Consider the following 15960-nt stretch of genomic DNA (forward strand, 5'->3'; position numbering starts at 1 on the left):
TCACCTGTTAAACAGGTTTAAAGAACTCAAGGGGGAAGAGTAGTCTACGATATTTGCCCAGATACTTACCATGTCTGTTGCTCTTTCTTCATTCCTGATGCTTCCAAGTGTTTTTCTGCTATTGTTTCCTGTCTGCCTTTAGAACAGAGCGCTGGCCATGAATTGTCTTTGTTTTCATGGATACAGTTTTCTGGGTTGACAATTCTTTTCTTTCAGTGTTTAAGAAATACTCCATTTACTTCTTCTGACCCATGGTTTCTGATGAGAAAGCTCCAATCCCCTCAGACAACCTCCTATTCATCTTCAACATCTGGATCAAGTCTTATTTTCCATTCAAACCATGCTGACTTTCCATGGCCCCTCTGACCCGCCCCCCTCCCCCCCGGAGAAGCTCGTCACTCCTTCCTCTGCATGACCTCACTGCACACACGCTGTTCATATTGGTGATACAACCACATGCTCGCTCACCTGCTTGTTCTTTGTCAAGTCCACTGGCGGAGAGAGAGACAGAGGGGAGACAGACAGAGAGAAAGAAAGGGAGAACGAAGAAGGAGGAGGAAGATGGGGAGGCAGGCAGAGAGGAGGATGAGGAGATGATTTAGAAGAATAATCACCTTTCAGGAATATCAGATGACCTCTGAGATCAGAGATATTTCTGGAATTGGACTAGTTAGGAAATGAGGGTCGTGTGTATGGAGGAAAGCCAGTGTGCAACCACATAGGTGGGTCCTCTGTGGCCACCCAGTTGCAGGAAATTCCCAGGTGGTTCAGGAGACAGTTGGTAAGGGCTTAGGATGCTTCTGTGGGCTCATCCCTTCATTCATTACGTTTGAAGATCCCACATAACATTGACATCTTTTTCAGTGGACTTCAAGGCTTGTCCCCAAAGGAAACATGCTTTAGTGATGGATACATTTTCTGGAAGGTGAGTGGAGGAGTGGAGTACATTTTGGAGTTGGAAGGGCTGATCAGGGACCCTCAGCTCACAGTGACAGGGCAGCCATTGTTTCCACCACGAGACTGCCCCCAAATCTTTGGTGTCTGCTTAGCCTCCAGCCTGCCAGATCGCAACCTCCTTCCTCTTCCTTTTCTGTCTCTTCCTTCCTCTCCCCGCCACCGCTACCCCAGAAAATAAAAAAACAAAACCTAAAACCTCTTAATGACAGCCTCATTTTCCACAGTTTAATCTTTGTGTTTGGCATTCTTTGTAGACATCTGTGGACGTGGCCTTATGTTGAAATACAGTCTGAAAGGGCCACTCAAGACCCAACTCCTCCCACCTCTCAAAGCCTTTGCTCACTTACCCTTCCTCCACGAAGCTTTCTAGAACCATCCAATTTGGAAACAAACTCGGCAGAATGCAAGTGCTGGACATGGGAGACTGGGTAGGTCAGGCATAGCTCCTGCCCTCAAAGAGCTCATAGACGGCCAAGGGCAGAGAGTGGTGAAGGATTGAGTAGTACACCCGGACTGTGCCCTGTGTTTATCAGAGTGCCGGGGGACCCAGCTGGCTTCTGGGATTCTTTTTTTTTTTTCAATATATGAAATTTATTGTCAAATTGGTTTCCATACAACACCCAGTGCTCATCCCAAAAGGTGCCCTCCTCAATACCCATCACCCACCCTCCCCTCCCTCCCACCCCCCATCAACCCTCAGTTTGTTCTCAGTTTTTAAGAGTCTCTTATACTTTGGCTCTCTCCCACTCTAACCTCTTTTTTTTTTTCCCTTCCCCTCCCCCATAGGTTTCTGTTAAGTTTCTCAAGATCCACATAAGAGTGAAACCATATGGTATGTGTCTTTCTCTGTATGGCTTATTTCACTTAGCATCACACTCTCCAGTTCCATCCACGTTGCTACAAAGGGCCATATTTCGTTCTTTCTCATTGCCATGTAGTACTCCATCGTGTATATAAACCACAATTTCTTTATCCATTCATCAGTTGATGGACATTTAGGCTCTTTCCACAATTTGGCTATTGTTGAGAGTGCTGCTATAAACATTGGGGTACAAGTGCCCCTATGCATCAGCACTCCTGTATCCCTTGGGTAAATTCCTAGCAGTGCTCTTGCTGGGTCATAAGGTAGGTCTATTTTTAATTTTCTGAGGAACCTCCACACTGCTTTCCAGAGCGGCTGCACCAGTTTGCATTCCCACCAGCAGTGCAAGAGGGTTCTTGGGATTCTAGAAACAGGAGTTTTAATTCTTTTGTAACTTGCTCACAACTTTTCTGGGCCTCAGTTGTTTGGTCCCGAACTAGATACAGGATTTGGTTTTCAAGCTCCGCTCTGTGGACCTACGCCCTTGCTGCTTCCGGTTGAGTGCAGGGGGAAATGGGCAAGGGGAGGGGATGTAGAACGTGTGAGAATTCAGGGTCTCCTGCTCCCAACTTTGGCCAAACGAGCTCCACTTTTAACTGTGTCTTTTGCCTTATATAGCCAATTTCATTTGAACGACGTTTGCAGGACTTTTAAGGTTTGAAAGCCACTAAACCAGATGACCAAGGTAGCCATCCATGCTCATGGCACTCTGGGCTCACGCAGTCTCCACAAAATGGGTTGTGTGGCCATATATACTTGGAAAGGGCCTCTGGGCATATCAGGTTATTGGCAACTCACAGTGCTTGAGTACGCATGAGTACTGGCGAATGTCTGACAACTCTCTAGGGGAGACGATTCCCATGGTGTAAATTTTTCCCACACAGCCAATTTCAAATCATCAGTGTGAAGTCTCTGAATACAGAGTTGGGAAGAGATGGGCATTGACAGGCTCAGGAGCTGGCTTTGGTACATCCTGTTCCAAACCTAGACCTTAAGAAGCCTTCTGGGGTTTCGCTTGCCCTTGGGTAATTGTGCCTCTGTCAGTAGATGTTCAAGCAATGCTCCTGTTCCAGGGGACGAGGCATATGAGCGGGGGCTGAGCTGCGTCAGTGATCCCAGCCTAGGCAAGCCCCCCTCAGCTGATGTGCGGACTTCTGAGAGAAATAAATGCTTGTTGTATGCTTGGGGGATCTTGTGGGTTTTGTTAGACAGCAGTTTGGGGCTATAGTTATCCTCTTCAGAAATTGGTACCTAAATTGGAGATGGCTATAACAAAGTCCAAAAATATGTCGCATAGGCTTGGAACTGGACAGTGAGGAAATTTAGAAGAGGTTGGAAAAATGGCCAGAAAAATGGTGACCTGTGTGCAATGTGGTGAAGAAATATTTGGTAAAATTATTGCCTATGGTAATTTGGGAGGGAGAAAGCCTTCCTAGGAATTTGTGGAATTTGGCAGGCTGGTTTCCAGGCAGAAGGCTGTAAACATGAGCTTTTTTTGAGCTGTAAATGATAAGGTACTACAAGTAAGAGAGGAGTTCAGAAAGGACCCGGCCAATTAAAAGCGGAATTTAGAGAATGAAATTATTTCTCACCTCCAGTCTCTTCAGCCCCTAAGATCTTCAAATTAAGATTTGGTTTGGGATGGGGGCAGATACCGAATCCAGGGCAGTTCCAAGTGAAATATGGCGTCGGAATAAAGACGAAGTCAGGGATGTGTCCTTTGATTTTAATGCCCTTTGTCTTATAGTCCTTGGAAGGAATGAGACGACTCTAGAATACCTTTCTAGGGTGACAACAGGTTGCCTAGAAACCTTCGGGGCATGGCCCCACATAGCATGACATGAGGTACCAGTCATCAAACGAAGGGTGAGGCACGTCACCAGAGGGACGCAGGCGTGGCTTTTGGCAGAGAGTGGCCTGGAATCAAGTATGCAGAAAACCCACAAGAGAGAGCTGAATGGGCAAATGCGAGGAATAAATAAAGAAGGTGTTGGAAATGTAAAGGATCTCAGGCTCCTCAACTTACTTCACACAGGAAGAGGTTGAAGGGTCCCTCTGCTCTCCCAGAAGGCATGCTTCCCAATGGCCTCTTCAGAAGCTGAAGGGTTGATGCAAAAGGAAGAACACCCCAATGGTGGAAGCCAGAGCTGTGGTGCACAATGGACTGGGGAGCCATTCGGGGAACATTCCACCTGGTGGGGGCACCGGCAACACTTGCCCAGCAGGTGTCAGATACTGTGGACCAATGACTGAGTGGTAACTGCAGTGAATCTAGCTCTGGGCCACCGCCGTATGCTGGGAGGGTGTATGTGTGGTGTGGGCTGAGAGCTTCTTCTTAGTTCCTAAGTCTCTGGGTCAAGAGCCACATCCAAAACAGGTGTAGATCACAAGATCCCTGACTTTGAGCCTGACGATTGATTGGATAGACTTTGGGGGGTCTGGGATGAGTATATTCTACATGTGGGAGAGGTATGGATCACAGTCTTGATGAGGGTAGACTGCGGTGAATTATATATTGTTTTTTTTTTTAAGTTTATTTATTTATTTTGAGAGAGAGAGAGAGTGATAGAGAGAGAGCAGGGGAGGGACGGAGAGAGAGGAAGAGAATCCCAAGCAGGCTCCACACTGTCCACCTGGAGCCCAACATGGGGCTCAAACTCACGAACTGTGAGATCATGACCTGAGCCAAAACCAAGAGTTGGGGCTTAACCGACTGAGCCACCCAGGTGCCCCTGAATTACGTATTGTTGAGAAATATTTGCTCTCTCTCTCCCTTCCGCAGAAGGAGAGCACCTGCCGATGTCACTGACGATGGGTTTGGCCACGTGACTTGCTTTGGCCAGAAGAATGAGGTGGTCCATGGTGTACTGTGAGCAGAGGCTGAAAGAAGACTGTCACTTTCCTGTTTATTTTCTTGTGCACCTGCTGTTGCTACAAGAAGTCAATGGCCAGGCCAGCATCCTGGCCCTAGGAGAAGGGTTAGAGCCACGTGAGGCAGATACGTGCTTCCCCAGCCAAGCTGACTGGATTAGCTTCCTGCGGCTGATGCACAGAAGTGCCTGGCCCAGCCCAACCTGGATCAGCCAACCCTCAGTTGGCCCAGAGGCTTATTGTGCAGAAGCTTCGCGGGTATTGGTATACAGCATGCTTCCGGCCATAGTGAACTGATGGGGACATGGGGCTCATTGAACGGCCAAGATGCACTTCTTAGTGCTGCGATTCATCAAGTCTCAGGCAGCACTGAATAACTTCGGACCCCTCCCCCCCCACCCCCCAGAGCAGGGCAGAGCTGCTTCCAGAGACTTCCCATGTAGTGAAGCAGAGAAGGTACGAGATAAGCTCTGAAGGAGGCAGAGTTAGGGCCCGGCCAGGCATGCTTGGCTCCTCTTCCCGAGGGTGCAGTCAGCTAAGTGACTGTTCCCTGGGGAGGAGTGAGGCCGGGAGTGTGACTCTGGCTGTAGTCTTTCCATCAGGAAACTGGCCAGACACACAGGGAAGACTTTGGGGTGCCCCGTAGAAAGGCAGCCTGCTAAATTCTATTTTCCTTGGGGGCTTCCTACCTTTACCAGACAGCCTTTCTTTAGTCCACTCGGTTCCAAGCCGCAGAGCCGAATGCCCTCCACATGGCTTTGGCTCTGGACTCTCTGAGCTGGGTGTCAAGGTTTTTCTCATAGAGAGAAGGAAGTTCAGAGGCCCAGAGCACCCAGCCCTACAGAAGGTGACTTCTACTCTCTCCAACCCAGCCTTAGGCCCTCCTCTTCATTCTTCCGTCCCAGAAATCATCTCAGACCGCATGCCTTACGCGCTGGCCCCCTGAGGTTCTCTGTAGTGGGCTAGCCACTGCTTAATGGTTGACTGCTGGCTTGCTAGATCAGAGTGCTCCCTGTGCACCTGTCAGGGTCACTTCCTGGGCTGAGTTCCTGTTCATGACTGCTGCCCACAGGGCCCATCGCCCAAGGCTGGTTGCTGGGTATATGGGGCTCCACCTGCCTGTCCTTTCTCCTTGTGCCTGCACCAGAGCACAGGGGGGTGCTGATCTTTTCCCCCGACCCCCACCCTGACTCAAATGTGCTCATCAGATTGCCTGTCAAGGAGGGAATCCTGACGTGAGGACTGCTTGGGGCGAGTGCTTGGAAATGTGCCTGGAACATGGTTCTCAGCAAACCAACCTAGATGTTCAGATCAGCTCGCTGGAAGGAAAGCCAGAGAGGCACTGTAAATCGTCAAACCCTGCCCACCCCTCGCCCCCGGAGACAACCAACAAACAGCCAGTAAATGCCTCAGCATTAAACATTTCTTGGTGAAGGCGGGACAGTCAATTTTGACACTGTGGTGAAAAAAATACAGCCTAGTTTCTGTTCAAATGCACCAAATTTACTGCCCGGGTTCTCATTAACTACTGTCAAGGCAAAGCAGATAGACAAAATAAATTATGAAAAAATTACTTTTTTAATGTACAAAAAGACTTATTTACAAGTTGAGTGTGTCATCTCAATTCATAGCATGTAGAAAAAGCTAAATATTTTGGAGATATAAATTTGGCTGGATGGTTCACCTACAGTATTTTCAGGGACGACGCCTTCTGTACAGGTTATACACAGGCTGGGGACGGCTAGTGAAATCCTAGCTCAGGGAGTGAACGAACACCGCCACGGAGCCCACGCCCTCGGAGGGGTCCCAGGGCTGTTATTTGGACTTGGCTTTGTCTCTGGACCCTAACAAAGCGTCTGATGTTCTGGGATGCAGAGGGCCCAGGGAAAATCTTGGCCCTGTCGTGGCCGAGGCCAGGGTCACGGTTACCATCAGGCTCACAGTGGTGTGGTTGGTTTTGGCCAGGTCGCCACAAATTCAGCGTGGGAAAGGTGTGGGGGGGGGGTGTGTATGTGTGTGGTGGGGGGAGGGGGGAGGCATCCATTCGCCCTACAGTATGTTCAGGAACGATGTCTTCTGATACCAGTCCCAAGTTCCACTTCCAGGTGGGGCTTGTTCACAGCGAACAGGAAAATTCAGGGATGGTCCCTCAGAGTCCCAGGAAACAACCCCTTCACCCACTCAGCCCCACCAAAAACACCATGCAGGTCACCGTGCTCTGCGGAATGAACAGGACAGAGGGGAGGGAACCCAGAAGACCCCGGGACGTCATGTTGTACCTTGGCACAGACCACTGGGCTGCAGGTAAGCGGACAACACAGCCTGGGGGAGACTGGGCAGAGGCCGCCATTGAAGTCCTGGGGTTTTCCGTGGCAAAGGGGGCGGACAGTGCATCGGAGAAACAGGATTGGGTAAACATACGACTTCCTCTTCCTGTGGGAGATCTCCAGGGTGGCCTGAGGCCGCGTCCCTGGCGCTCTCCCACTTTCTGGAGGTCCCGTGCCAGGCGTCGGCTCACCTGGGTCCATCCCTAGCCCACAGCAGCTCCAGCCACCCCGAGGTATTTAGAAGTGTTCTTTCCAGGAAGGGCTACATTCTACATGCATGAACACTGTAAACACGGTCTGGAGAGGCTAGGGCAGCTTCTGGGCTTGCCCCAAGCACTACAATTTTTCTTTTTTTCTGGCAATGCTTCCATTCTTTAGTCATTCGTATACACTTGAACAGCCTGCCCGTCGCAAACTTGGCTTTGCGGGGTAGAGATGCCAGCTCTACCAGACCTGGAATCAGGACGTGCTTCCAAATCATCCAGGTAAAAATCGGGTTTCTTCCTCTGTGGCACAGGGATGCGAGAGGCCTCAAGAAGTAAGCTTCGTAGAAGAATTCCAGTGGGCCAGGAATTCCTTTACCTTGCAGGTACGGGAACTTTGAGAGACTTCTCTTCCTGGATTAGAATATCCAGTATGGCTTTCGGATTCAAACCCAAATGTGGTTCCCTCTACCCTCTTTCCTCATGTACTTGGAAAGCCTTTGGCCAGCGTAATCCCTCATTAGCCAAATGACAGAGGTGAAGAAGCCAGAACAATTTGGTCCTATAAACACCAAAGGCTGGGAAGCACTGTGCAAACGAGTTTTTCGCTCCTGCCTTGCCTTTCTTGTTGAGACTTTTTAAAGTGTTCTGAAAAGCCATCCCGAAGACGACCAGACAGGTTGCACACGAAGCTGCCCTTAAAGCATTTGTGGTCCGGACCGGCCATTGGCAAAACTCCCTCAGACCTATTTAATACTTTTTTTTTGGAAAAAGACAAACTAGAACTCCCGTGCTCTGGGAAATGAAGGTTCCTCCGACTCCACGGAGCGCCAGGGGCTGGGAACTTAGGTCATCATGTTCAGGAACTTGCTCTCCTCTGCCAGGCTGGTGAGCATGGAGCTCATGTCCCCAACCGCCATGTTGCTGATGCCCGTGGGGATGGAGGGCAGAGTCAGGGAGTTCCGGGGGGTGGTGAGGCAGGAGGAGTTCTGGGAGAGGCTGTGGAGGAGGCTGGGACTCAGGGTGCCTGAGAGCAAGCTCGAGTGATCGCCCTCATCCATGATGGCATCAAAATCAATCTGGGGAGCCTCTAGTAGCTGGGAGTCCACAGTGCTGGACACGTGGTTGACCCCTGGAGAGGGCAAGGGCTGGGGCTGGACGCTGTCGGGGCAGGCCTGTGGCGGCGGTGGCTGGGGCCGCATGACCTGGCAGCCTGCGTGGTTCTCCAGGCCTCCGTTCTGTTCATACATGTGGATCTGGCCGTAGTAGTACAGCATGCTGTGGTCCGGGACCCCACCCGTGTCCTGCGGGGGGGGCTGGGGAGGCCGGGACACCACGCCGCCCATTGCTCCCTTGGGCGCATCTGCCATCTCCTGATGGGTCGACACAGCAGCCATGGCGTGGCCAGTGGCTCTGGCGTAGGCCAGCTGCACCCCGGCACGCACCCCCCGGTGGCAGCCGGCGGGGCTGGGCTCGGCGGGAGGCCGGGGTTGAACTAGGCCAAAGCTGGATCCGGCTACACCCGCAGTGCCCTGCTGGGGCTCCATGAAGCCAGGTTGCTGGGCAGGTAGAAGGTTGGGGCCCTGGCGGTAGCTCTCCTGGCTTATGGGGTTCGCCAGGTGATGGCTCTGCTGTGGGTAGCTCTGGGTGGAGTGAAGCGGAGGCATCCCGGCCAGGGCTGAATTGGTGATTCCGAGTTCCCTGCGGCTGCTGCCCATCATGCTGGCTTCGGGAGCGATTTCCATCTGCTGGGGGAGCCCCAAGTGGACTGGCTTGGCTGCCATGTTGTTACAGGACGGGGGGTACTGGTTCAAGGTCCCACCCATGGCACTGGGACTCAGCTGGGGGTGGGCCTGGCCGTAATTGGTGTGGGGGCTCACGGTGGTGGTCATATTGGAACACTGACCACCTGTCCCTGGCTGCCGCAGCTGCTGCATGTAATTTATCCTAGGCACCGAGGGGCCTCCCCCGCAGGGCTGAAAGTGTCCCTGCCCGCTGTCCAGGGCTCCCGGGCTCAGCTGCAGGCCTTGTGGACTATAGCCCGGGTACTGGCCGAAGGCCGGCTTCTGCTGCACCACAGCCAGGTTGCCCTGCGAAAAGGGTGAAGGCTTCGCCTGGTTGGCCAGAGCGTCCATGGTGCCGGAGCTCACCTCATTCCACTGCACAGGCATGTTGTTTTTGTTCAGGCTAGAGGGGGGCCCGTAGCCCAGCTGGCAGCCTCCCAGCACAGGGGCGGAGGGGCCCACGTTGGAGTCCGCAGCCACCATCCTGCGGGGTCCGTGCAGCCCCGGGCTGGGCAGTTTGGGGTTCTCAGAGAAGCAGGTGCTTTCGGGGGGATAGGCCTGTGAGGGGCTGTCGTCCAGGGCACCGCCCGCGTGCGCCTTGATGTACTGTACCACGTCGTCCGGCAGCACGAGGTCGTCCTCGGGCAGCATGAGGCCCACCTCGGGCCCGGCGCTGTCCGCCCCCACCGCCAAGGCCTCCGTGGCCACGTGCTCGCTGATGCTGGGCGGCCGCGGCGAGTAGGCGCCTCGGGCCAGGCCGCCGTCGGCGCTGGCGTGGCCGGGCAGGCGGAGACCTCGCCTGTCGGCGCAGGGCGGCAGCGGGGCCGGGTTCACGTCGTGGGCGCTGTGGAAGCGCTGCACCCGCGGCGCAGCCAGGGCGTCGGGTCGCCTCACCGGGTCGCTGGCCCGCCGCGCCCCGCCGCCCGGCGCCTCGTGGGGGAAGGCGGGCGCGGGCCCCGCGTGGCCGTGCGCCGGCCCGTCGCTGCCCCGCCGCGGCCCCAGCGGGCGTCCGCAGGGGCCGGGCGGCGCCAGCCTGGTCCGGAGACCCGCGCGCTCCAGGCCGGGCAGCGGGGTGGGCGGCGGCCCGCCCGTGGCCGCGGCGTACTTGGCGCGCAGGCTGTACTGCTGCGCGGGCGTGAGGCTGAGCGGCCCCGAGCCGCCGCCGCTGCACTGGCTGGCCTCGCTGGAGCGCCGCGACGCGTCGGTGGAGATCGGGTCGTAGGAGTCGGCCGAGCTGGCGTTGTGCGGGCGGCCGGCGCCCAGGGGCGAGGCCTCGCTGGAGCGGCGGCTGGAGAAGTAGGGGGAGATGCCGGAGGAGCGGCGGCTCACGGTGTAGGCGGAGCTGACCGTGCTGGTGGAGCTGTCGCGGCGCTCCTGCAGGTGGCTCAGCATGGTCACCTCGCCCGCGGACAGCTCGGACAGCCGCGGGTTGGGCAGCAGCCCGCTCGGCCCGCCGCCGCCGAGGTTTTCCAGGATGGAGCCTGCGGGAAAGGAGAGCGGTCAGTGCCCAGGGAGGCGGGGGTGGGGGTGGGGGTGGGGGCGCGGGGCCTCTCCTGCTTTGCCCCAGCAGAGTGTGCCCGGCCACACAGCAGGCGCTCAACCAATGAGGCTGGATTGGGATCTTAGCTACCACTGGCTGGCTGGCCCTGGATTCTGATGTCTGATCTTTAGTTTCTCCACCTGTAGACAGAACGTGCCTCTCCATAGGAGGAGGTTATTGAGAGGAGAGTGTGTGTGTGTGTGTGTGTGTGTGTGTGTGTGTGTGTATGTGTGTGTGTGTGTGGGGGGGGGGAGCCCAGAGGGCCCTGGCCACAGCCTGGCTGCACCTTCACCTTCTGTGTTTGGGTGTAGCCAGGTGGGCTCCCTAGGGGCTGGGTTTACTGGGCAGGCTGCTTAGCCAGCCCCCTGAGATCCACACCCATGGAAGACAGCAAAGGCCCCAGAGCGCGCAGGCAGAAGTGTGTGGTGACGCAGGCCCAGTGACAGCTGATGTCACAGGGAGCTCTGAGCCTTGAACGGCCTGACACTCCTGCAGGGATCAGTCACTGGACGGGGGCCACCCCAGGAAGGGGTGACCTTGGGTAAGGCAGCTGTCTGCCACCCAGGCGATTTCTGTATGAGGCTGACAGTTGAAGGCCTTTCACCAGCAGGTCCCTCAACAGCTGGGGCAACAAATCCTCCTTGCAAGCAAAAGCTGGCGCCTCTCAGTGTCCACCACACTGGCTGTCCGTCCCCGGGAGGGCACACTGCCTGGCACAGAGTCAGCGCTCAGGAAATGCCCCCGAAGACGCTTTGCACGTCAGACCCTGGTCAATGCCTCCTGAGGCTGTCTTCTCCATGAAGTCCTCTGTGCTCTTCCTCAGCTGACCTGCTGTCTCCCTCCTCTGCACAGCTCCACCCTGAGCTCTGTCGTCGCTTCCTGGCTCCTTCCCTGTCAAGTGTGCATCTCGTGGCATGGCCCTCCGACCATAGGCTCCTTCTGACCACAGGGACTGGGGGTGTATTGCTCTCCTCCTTAGAGCCTTGGCCGTGGTGCTCTCGGCAGATGCATGGCCCGGGCTGTCTCAGCTCTGCCGTTGGTCTGTTTAGGGCACTTTCACCTCTCTGAGCCTCACCTTCCTCATCTGTGCAATGGGCTGCTAAAAGCCATCCTATTGTGGGCATCCGGTGCCATGGCAGGTGGCATTCGATGGTTAACCTAGTGGGTGCTCGCCCCAGGCTCTCCCCTGCCCCTACCCACGCACCCGGGGCCTCCACTCACCACTTCCCGGGAGGGGAGGCAGCTTGGTGTTCCGGGTGTGTGGAGCCGGCCCGGCCCAGGAGCAGGAATCCTTCAGTGACTTGAGCTTCTCCTTCTTGAGCTGCTCGAACCGGTGCATGGCGGTCATGTGTTTGCGCAGCTGCAGGCCACCAGCAGAGGGAGCGGCCAGGGCTGAGGCGTCGGCCCCCGGGGGCGTGTCATCCAGAGCTGTCAGGTCTCCCAGGCTCCCGGGCCCAGTCCCCGGCATCTCCACGCCGCTGTCGTTGTTGGGGGCACTGTCCAGAGGAGAGGGCTCGCTGCTGCAGGACGACTGGGCCCCGGGGCTGGACTGACACAGCTACAGGGGCGTGGCGAGAGGGCACAGGCTCAGAGGGTGCGAGAGCCCGCCGGGCCCTTACACACCCAGGAAGGAAGCTGCCACGTGGAGGAGCTTCCAAGCATCATTCTGTTTGGCCACCTCACTTCTCTGAGCCTCAGCTTCCCCAGCTGTAGGATGGACCTGTGCTGCCTCTGGGACAGGGTCAGTGGCTGGACGGAAAGCATCCGGTTCGCAGAAGGCACCAGTAACGGACAGCTCCCCGTTCCCCTGCCTCGTGCCCCTCTGTTCTCCTAGCCAGCGTCCGGGCCAGACCTCTGCATGCGGGGCTTTCAACGTATGGGCACTTGGAAGCTGTCCCCCACAGAGGCTGCCACGGCTGCATGAAGATGACCTCAAGGGGGGTACTTAATGTGCCCAACGACAGGGAGGTGCCGTATGATGTAGCAAGGGACGGCGGAGGCCCGCTCACCTGCTGCTTTCTCAACAGGCCAGACGCAGGTTGTTGGAAAGGGCAAGGAAGACCAGGGAAGGTGGACCTCCTGGATCCAGGCCCTTGCCCGAACGGCCACCCCAAACTAGCCGACGCGGAGTGGGGCAGAGAGCTCATAGCCCACGTGTACAATGCGGGACTCCATAGAGCCTGAGCTACCTTCACTGGGACTTGGGATCTGAGCCCGGCCGAGCCTCACTTCAGATGTAGCACCTCTGGGCTCATTCCTAGGCCAACAGCCCCCAAATTCCAGATTTTTCCTTGGGAAGCTACAGTGCTCCCTTCTGCCCACAGCACGACCCACATTTTTCATGTTGGCATTCAAGATCCATTGTCAGCTGGTCCCTCCCTCCTCTGTGGCCTGAACTCACACCCCCACTCGGCCCCGTCCCTCCTGGAGGGTGGGCCCCATGGTTTGCTCCTATACCTGCCAGCTTGACTTCTGCTGCCAGCCTCTATCTGTCCCCAGGGTTCCACCTGCGGTGCTTGGTGTCTACCTGTCCAAACCCACCTTGCCAGGCTCTTGAGGGGCCTGGACCGACAAGTCAGTCCATGCCTAGGCATCAGCCCTGGACAAGCACCCCAGCCCGCCCGCATCGCGCCAGCCCGCCCGCACCCCCACCGGGCTTCTCTGCTCACCTCAGTACCGTCTATCCTTAGGGGAGGTACAGTCGAGAAAAAGAGGTGGAGACAAAGAACAGGTGGTTAGAACAAAAGGAGTGGAGGCCACGGGGGCAAGGACGTAGAGACAGGACAGAAGGGAGGGGACCGACCGTGGCGCAAATGGTGCCGGTCGGCAAGGCAGACCCCAGGAACCGCCCGCAGAATGACCACTTGGGGGCAGGCATCCCCGCTGCCCGTGGCCCTGCCCAGCAGCATAGGACGTGGCACAAGACAGGTTCTACGAGAGGCCCAAGGTAGTGAAGGGAGGAAAAGTTGAGCTGGAGAGAGGAGAATGCACTTAGAGCGGGGGACCCCGATGCAGACCCCACGCGGCAGCTGGGGCTCTGGGCCCTCGTGCTGCTGGGCCGGACCTCCTGGGGGTGGGTGGGAGGCATGGACTGGGGCCTCCACTGCCCAGCTCTGCTTACCCCGGAGCTCTCGGTCTTGATGGCTTTGATGTGCAGGCAGTCTTCCACGGCCTGGCTGGTGCTGCTGGCCTCGGCACTCTCCTCCGAGCCTCGGCCCCCGGGCTCGGCACTGGCCTCGTGGTCCCCGTTCTCCTTGAGCAGCGGGGCGCGGAGGTGCACGTCGTTACGCTGCTTCTTGGTGACGTGAGCGTCTGGGCCGTGTACCGTCTTCACATGCTTCCGGAGAGAGCTGGGGTCCGTGTATCGCTTGGTGCAGCCTGGGATCTTGCAGATGTAGGGTTTCTGGGAAGAGAAGGAGGCCTGTGTTATGCATGGGACATAAAGCAGACTGTGAGAGGGAGCGCTCCCCAGTCTCCCGAAGCCATGTCATGTCCTTCGGCAGAGCCCGGCCGGCAGTCGGAAGGTGCTCGAGCTAATCTACAGCCAGTGTGCCCGGAGGGAGCCACGCCAGCCCCGGGCCTGCAGGAGCGTGGCCCCTCTGGTCTCATCTGCCGTCTTTTCATGCGGGTAAGCACATGGTTGAGGAAGCCCTCATCACTAGCTAGGGATCCAGATCAGAGACAACGGAAGGAGTGGGGACACAGAGCGTGGTGGGACTGCTGCCTCCCCTGTCATCAGGGCACTGGGATGTTTTCGTGTTGCTCTGTTACACCTGCGAGACAGCATTTAACACCCCGGTCTCTCTGGTGAGGAAAGTCAGGTTCACAGAGGCAAAGAAACAGGCTCGAAGTCACTTGGGAACAGGACGAAAACCCAGGGTTTCTGAACCTCAGTCCTGAGCTCACACACACACGCACACCTATGTACCCCACACCCGCGTGTAGACACTCCCCCATACCCACACACACACGTACACACATGCTCATACATGTCCGTGCAGACTCACACTCAAAAACACACGCACACACATATGCACATGTACATACACATCCACACGCACACACATCCTACAAATCCACGTCCACAAAAGACCCATATAATACACACACGCACGCACACACACACACACACACACGCACACACCCCTCGCCGAGGCGAGCTGTTGTCTGCAGAGGCCCTACGGGGTTTAGATTGCTTTGGGAATTCCTCTGATTTCTTGCAAGCGTTGGAGGAAATCCCTTTGGGGTCCAAAATGTATCTAAGCTTTTAGAAACGTTCCTTCCCGAGTCTACCTGAGCAAAAGCAGTTGGGCGGCTGGGCTCGGACTGGGAGGCAGTACGGCAGACTGCTCTCCCTGGGCTCCCTCAGCCCTGCCAGGGGCTCTGGCTAGCTGGGGGAGACAAAAGCCGCCCTGTGCCCCATCCGTAGGGGGCCGACAGCTACGGCAGGTCAGACGGCATGAGCCGCGACAGCACGTCGGTGCCAGCTGCCCGGGGGCCTGCCGACGTGTGCTGAGCTCGGACCGCAGGTCAGGGAGGAGGGGAGGGGCATCAGGCACCTGGCCACCCGACGGCCTACGGAAGTCTCGAAGGCGCGCGTCTACTCGAGTGTCAGCGGGGCCCCACGCACACGTGCCGTGCGCACCCCGGCCGGCGTACCTCGTTGGAGTGGGTGCGGTTCTGGTGCTTGGCGCGGTCTGAGGCGTTGGAGAAGGCCTTGTTGCAACCCTCGTGCTCACACACGTATGGTTTCTCCCCAGTGTGGGACCGCAGGTGCGTCTTCAGGTTCTCCAGGCGGGAGTAGGCCTTTGAGCAGCCCTCGAACTGGGAGGAGGTGGGTCGGGTCAGCGAGGGTGGGGCTGGCCCACTGCCTCCTCCCCGGGCCCCCTCATCTGCTGTACCCCCCCCCACCCCCCCACCCCCCGCCGGGGCACCCAGGAGCACGCATCTGAACAGAAACGTCCACCTTGCTTTCAGATTCGAACATGACGTCGGGCCGCTGTAGAAAACTCGGAGAAGACGGAAAAGTGCAAAAAGAGAAAGGGGAAGAACATGCCCGAGGACAGCCACCGCCAACGTGGAAATGAGTCTCTCTCTGGGGACTTTGTGGCTCATCCCCGGTTTTTGTTTTCCAGTTTATTTATTTATTTTGAGAGAGAGAGAGGGAGAGAGAGGGAGGGAGTGGTGGAGGGGAGGGAGAAAGAGGGAGAATCGGAAACAGATTCCACACTGTCAGCACAGAGTCCAGTGAGGGGCTCCAACTCACTAACTGTGAGATCATGACCCGAGCGGAAGTCAAGAGTTGGATGTTTAACCAACTGAGCCACCCAGGCGTCCCCATCCCCATGTTTAATTAATTAATTAATTAACTAATTTATTTATTATTTTTATTTTGAGAGAGAGAGAGACAGAGAGA

The 15960-nt window shown here is 56.5% G+C and overlaps 1 protein-coding gene across 5 annotated transcripts in view; it reads right to left on the reverse strand.

Moving 5' to 3' along the window:
• Positions 1-6249: 6249 nt before the first annotated feature.
• The window catches only part of GLI2 (GLI family zinc finger 2), a 259507-nt gene continuing 249796 nt past the window's right edge, over positions 6250-15960 (reverse strand). For all 5 annotated transcript variants that reach the window (XM_023259244.2, XM_045033636.1, XM_045033635.1 and 2 more), the window contains 4 exons: positions 15204-15368; positions 13666-13947; positions 11766-12102; positions 6250-10485 (listed from right to left, as the gene is read on the reverse strand). In XM_023259244.2, the coding sequence (XP_023115012.2) occupies positions 8066-10485; positions 11766-12102; positions 13666-13947; positions 15204-15368 (3204 nt within the window). In that variant the 3' untranslated portion in view covers positions 6250-8065. The remainder of the gene's footprint in view (positions 10486-11765; positions 12103-13665; positions 13948-15203; positions 15369-15960) is intronic.

The sequence above is a fragment of the Felis catus genome, chromosome C1, assembly GCF_018350175.1.
Source record: "Felis catus isolate Fca126 chromosome C1, F.catus_Fca126_mat1.0, whole genome shotgun sequence".
NCBI classification, from domain to species: Eukaryota; Metazoa; Chordata; class Mammalia; order Carnivora; family Felidae; genus Felis; species Felis catus.